Source organism: Nansenia antarctica, assembly GCF_963989245.1.
Source record: "Nansenia antarctica genome assembly, chromosome: 1".
NCBI classification, from domain to species: Eukaryota; Metazoa; Chordata; class Actinopteri; order Argentiniformes; family Microstomatidae; genus Nansenia; species Nansenia antarctica.
Window position 1 is genome coordinate 53,618,115 of NC_137674.1, and position 5,075 is coordinate 53,623,189.

Consider the following 5,075-nt stretch of genomic DNA (forward strand, 5'->3'; position numbering starts at 1 on the left):
TAAAATCTTGAATCGTAATACATTTTGAATTGGATTCCAGTGTACATCGAAGAGCCAAAACATTATAAACGTAACATAAACATTGTGTGTATGATTCTCTGTGTGTGAGCAACCTACAATCAACTGTTATTTTTGAGGACCTTTTTCTGAAGCGCATCAGTGTTTGGGGGTCGCTCCAGTGTGTATGAAAGATTCCTAAAATAACCACATACTGCACTAGAAGCTTAACTACTGCTTGTTTCAAATTCCTTGCCCTTCCACGAGAGCAGCCTTCAACATCCGATTGTGGTTGTGTTGAGCTGTGAGGCAAATCAATATGCACTGTGCTACAAAGAATCAGATGTTTTCAAGTTTAAACACTGTCTTCAAAAAACATTGAACTGAAACCTCTGTGATCATCTACATGAATGTCTGGAACTCAAACTGGTAATATTTCGGTTTATTATACTTCCTTTCTGGACTTTATCATTGTCGAAAACGGATACGCATTGAAATGCCATGTATTTTGGACATTTTAGGGAATGTTTAGGATTAGGGGTACGTTTAGGCTTATTTTAACACAATTTAGGACTTTTGTCCATATTTGATTGAAATGCCATGTATTTTGGACATTTTAGGGAAAGTTTAGGATTAGGGTTACGTTTAGGCTTATTTTAACATGTTCTTCATTGGTAAGTTTGTAAACAAACGATGTAATGCCTCAAACGATCCAATAAGTAATTTCTTCAGTTTTAGTCTAAAATGACATAAGTCACAATGTGGACGCTAAGCCGTCATGCTGAACTCAGTTTCAAGTTCTCTACGACATAATAGACAGACATAGACACCATCATACTACATATGAGTGGAGCTGAAACCATAATACGGTAAGAGAACAATTATCTCAGATCAACCCAAGACACAGCACACAAAAGAGTAAGTGAGTGAGTGAGACCGATCATTTCAATGTGTCTTTATTGAGGGACCAGGAACACAGAACACAGTCTGTCTTAAAACGCAGCAGAATCTGATTCAGAAGAAGCGTAAGAGGGCGACGTCTAACAACATGCAGAACCTTGACACACACACACACACACACACACACACACACACACACACACACACACACACCTCATTAGTACTCAATTACATCGCCAGAGTGGGTGTTTTTCCGCACAGCAAGAGGTCTCTTCTGGGCCATTTTGTTTATAAAGAAATAATTAATGATAATGATATATCTGAGGGAAAAACCATAGAACACAGTCAGTGTTTAACGAAGGAAACGTGTTAACATACTTATTACTCTCCTACGGCTTTCTACACACCCTCAATTAGTTTTCTTGGCGTCAGGGACACACACACACGATTACTTATCTCAGACCTCAAAAACAGTAGACATGGATTTGTGATGAAGAAGCTGTGGGTTGGCTTTACTGTGAGTGTACAAGTGTGTGTGTGAACACATGTGTGTGTGAGTGTGTGTGTGTGTGTGTGTGTGGGCATATCTGACAGGGAAATTCAGACTTTCCTTGTGAACAATAGAGACTGACTTCAACTGTACTGTATGTGTCTACATCAACAATTAAGGTATGAATTAAAGGTTCCAATTCTTTTTTGTTGTTTGTTTAGTTTTCTAACTTCAACTCTCGGATCTTCAGTTCCTCAGAGCCAGTTCTTGATAACAGCCAGCGCGCTGTTGAAGGTGAACTGGCCCAGGTGAGTCCCGCGGTAGGCCAGAAGCAGGGAGCCGGCCTGGGCGCTGTGCCCAGCCTGGAGGAGCTCCGAGGCGGCCTTCTCCACGTCCCAGCCCCCCTCCTGGTGCAGGGAGAGCAGGTGGGTGCTGAGGCGGGGGTAGAGGGCCGACGACACGCAGCCCACCAGCTGACCGGCGTCCAATAGGAGGGAGAGGAGCTCCGCGTCGCAGCAGGAGTCAGACACCTGAGAAAGAGGGGGGGGGGGGGGGGGGGGAGAGACGGAGAAAGAGAGAGAGGGAGAGAGAGGGAGGGAGGGAAGGGAAGGGAAGAGAGAGACAAGTGTTACACACTGAATACAAGAAGATGTGGAGGTGCACACTCGCTGTGTACACACACACACACACACACACACACACAGTGTTGAGGGAACAGCAGCTATTACGGGTCACAGGAAGGTGTATTTTAATAACATCAAACATGCTGATAGAACATCAACATGCTAAAAACACATAACTACACATAATTAGATGATCACACAGTCCTTGCTTTTGAACACGTCCTAAAATTAAAGTATGTTTACAAGCCATGTATCACTTAGCCTCAAACAATAACAATGAATCCATTGCACAAAGTATACAGCCGTTTCACGCGAGGTTTACGGTTTCACCAGCTGGCGTCACAAAAAAAGTGCCTCTTAGGCTTGAGGACTAGTATAAAATAGGAGAGGAAGAAATGAAAGTAAAAATGCACTTTAGCTATGAGAGCTGTACCAGCTGTATCCCATATACCTATTATGCGCATTTTAAGCGCATATAGGACACGCGTGAAGCATTTCTGCTACACGCGTTTCTGTTCACTGTTTTCATTCCCTCATCGCTGTATTCAATACCAAAACCAGAATGAATGACCCCACAACGCAGATTTGTAGCAATCCAGGGCTTCCTCAAACTGTTGCCATGTTCTCAACTCCGCTCGCCATGAACAAACATCCGACTTTGAATGAAACACAGGATAAACCCAAAACCGTCAAGGTTCACTAGTGTATTGAACCGTGGAACGCGAACCGAACCGCCCGTAAAAAAACCCAAGAACCGTTGCACCACTAGCGCACGCGCACACGCACACACACACGCACACGCACACGCACACGCACACACACACACACACACACACGCACACGCACACACACACACACACACACACACACACACACACACACTGGACAGTGAAAGAGAATCTGTCTATTGCTTGACCTTCCCTGTGCTTCAGAGGAACAGGAGAGAATGCCAGGAGAAGAGGCCTGTCTAGACTGCTGCTCCCACTCCAACTCTGTCTGCTGTTTGATGTTGTTTCTCTGGTCAGACATCTTTAGACACCGTTATACATTGAAATTGAAAATAAATAAAAAATTGAAAATCATTGAAAATACGACGGCCTTCGCATTTTCATGGCATTTGACGTGAGTTTCACTCACTTCAACAGTGAAGTGCTCTTTCTTCTCCGCCTTAAAATGTGCACAATATTTTGCAGACCTCTAAACAACTTTCTAAAGGTTTGCCTCAAGACTCCATCATGGGCCCAACCGTGTTCTCCATCAACATCAATGATGTAGCCAAGGCTGCTGGCAGTTCCCGGATACATCTGTATGCTGACGACACCATCTTATACTCAGCTGGCCCTTCTCTCCACTCTGCGGCATCCACTCTCCAACTCAGTCTCACCTCTATCGAGCAGTCTTTCAATAACCTCCGTCTACTCCTTAACTCCAAAAAGACGAAATGTGTGGTGGCCTGGGAAAACCCTTCACATGGTGGCATTTTGACATTTTCATTTTTTAATATTTCCATAAATTAGGAGTTCTCAGCTATTCATAACTGGTTGAATGACTGAGATAGCCCTTTATTTTAAAAAGTTATGAGCATTTTAATGTATCATGTCAAAAAAAGTGAAAGGTAAGAAATGCTGCCCCCGACTCCTTTCTCCTCCGGGTCGGGGGAGGAGCCTATGCAGATCGGCCGGTCTCGTTTGTCTGCTTGTGATGCAAAGCAAACTACCCACCACAAAAACATAAAAATAAGTACTTTCTCTTTTGTTTTCTTAAAATGTTTATTCACCATAATGTAGTATGGAGTTCAAAGTACTAGAATACCACATAATATCAAAATCACCAAAATCGCGATTTCCATCTATTTTTGCTCTTTGCCACAAACGAACGCCAGCGACATCCGACGGGTTTTCCCAGGCCACCACACAAATGTATTCTGTTCAACCAGGGAAACAATGTCCCCAGCCCCCCCAAGATATACTGCGCCGACGGCTCTGAATTGGAGTTTGTCATGTCCTATAAATACCTAGGCCTCTGGTTGGACTCATCTCTTTCTTTCACGACTCACATTAATAACCTTCAGGCCAAAGTCAAAGCTAGATTGGGCTTCCTGTTTCACAACAAGGCATCCTTCACGCATTCTGCCAAACACACCCTCGTGAAGATGACCATACTTCCTATGCTGGACTACGGTGACACAATCTATAAAATGGCGTCAAAGAGTGCCCTCAGGAAACTTGACACACTCCACCACTCCGCCATTCGCTTTGCCACTGGTGCACCCTTCACTACTCACCACTGGTGCACCCTTCACTACTCACCACTGGTGCACCCTTCACTACTCACCACTGTGATCTCTATAAACTGGTGGACTTGCCCTCCCTTCATAACAGGCGGCTTCTTCACTGGCTTCAATTAATCTATAAAACAATCCTGGGAAAAACACCTCTCTACCTCATCTCTCCCGCACTTCTCTCACAACAGTTATCACTCAAGGTCTAGGGATCTCATCAAACTCACCATCCCAAAAACCTGCACTGTTTTCAGCCGCAACTCCTTTAGTTTTGCGGCAGCAAACGATTGGACCACCTTACAGAACACACTCAAACTCACAGAACTCACATCACTTACCATTTTCAAAAATAAACTTCAGCAGGTCATAGTTGACTGTTGTTCCTGCTGATTGCCCCCCCCCCCCCCCCTACATACACACACACACACACACACACACACACACACACACACACACACAGCTCTCTTTCCACACATAGGTTAGTTGATTTTTTTCTATTTGTTTGTATTTATTTATCTTCACTGTCTTTGCCGTTCTAATGTATTGTATGTATTGTTCTATGTTGAGTATTTCTGTTTATATGTTTGTTTTTATTCTTGCCCGGGGCCTCTTGAAAATGAGAATAATTTTGTTCTCAATTGATTTAGTTAACCAATTATCTGGTTACATAAAGGTCAAATAAATAAAAATAAACATACTTCGGAAAGCAATGGCTTTACTTTAAGTTTTACTTTACTTTACTTAAAGTTTTACTTTACTTTAAAATACTCTGGTTGTTATGTTT

The 5,075-nt window shown here is 43.2% G+C and overlaps 1 protein-coding gene across 1 annotated transcript in view; it reads right to left on the reverse strand.

Moving 5' to 3' along the window:
• Positions 1-968: 968 nt before the first annotated feature.
• nbas (NBAS subunit of NRZ tethering complex) overlaps positions 969-5,075 on the reverse strand; it is a gene marked incomplete at its 5' end in the record, with an annotated part of 211,318 nt that continues 207,211 nt past the window's right edge. Inside the window, 1 exon segment of the mRNA XM_080550415.1 lies at positions 969-1,917. Within this exon segment, the coding sequence (XP_080406541.1) occupies positions 1,642-1,917 (276 nt within the window). The 3' untranslated portion in view covers positions 969-1,641.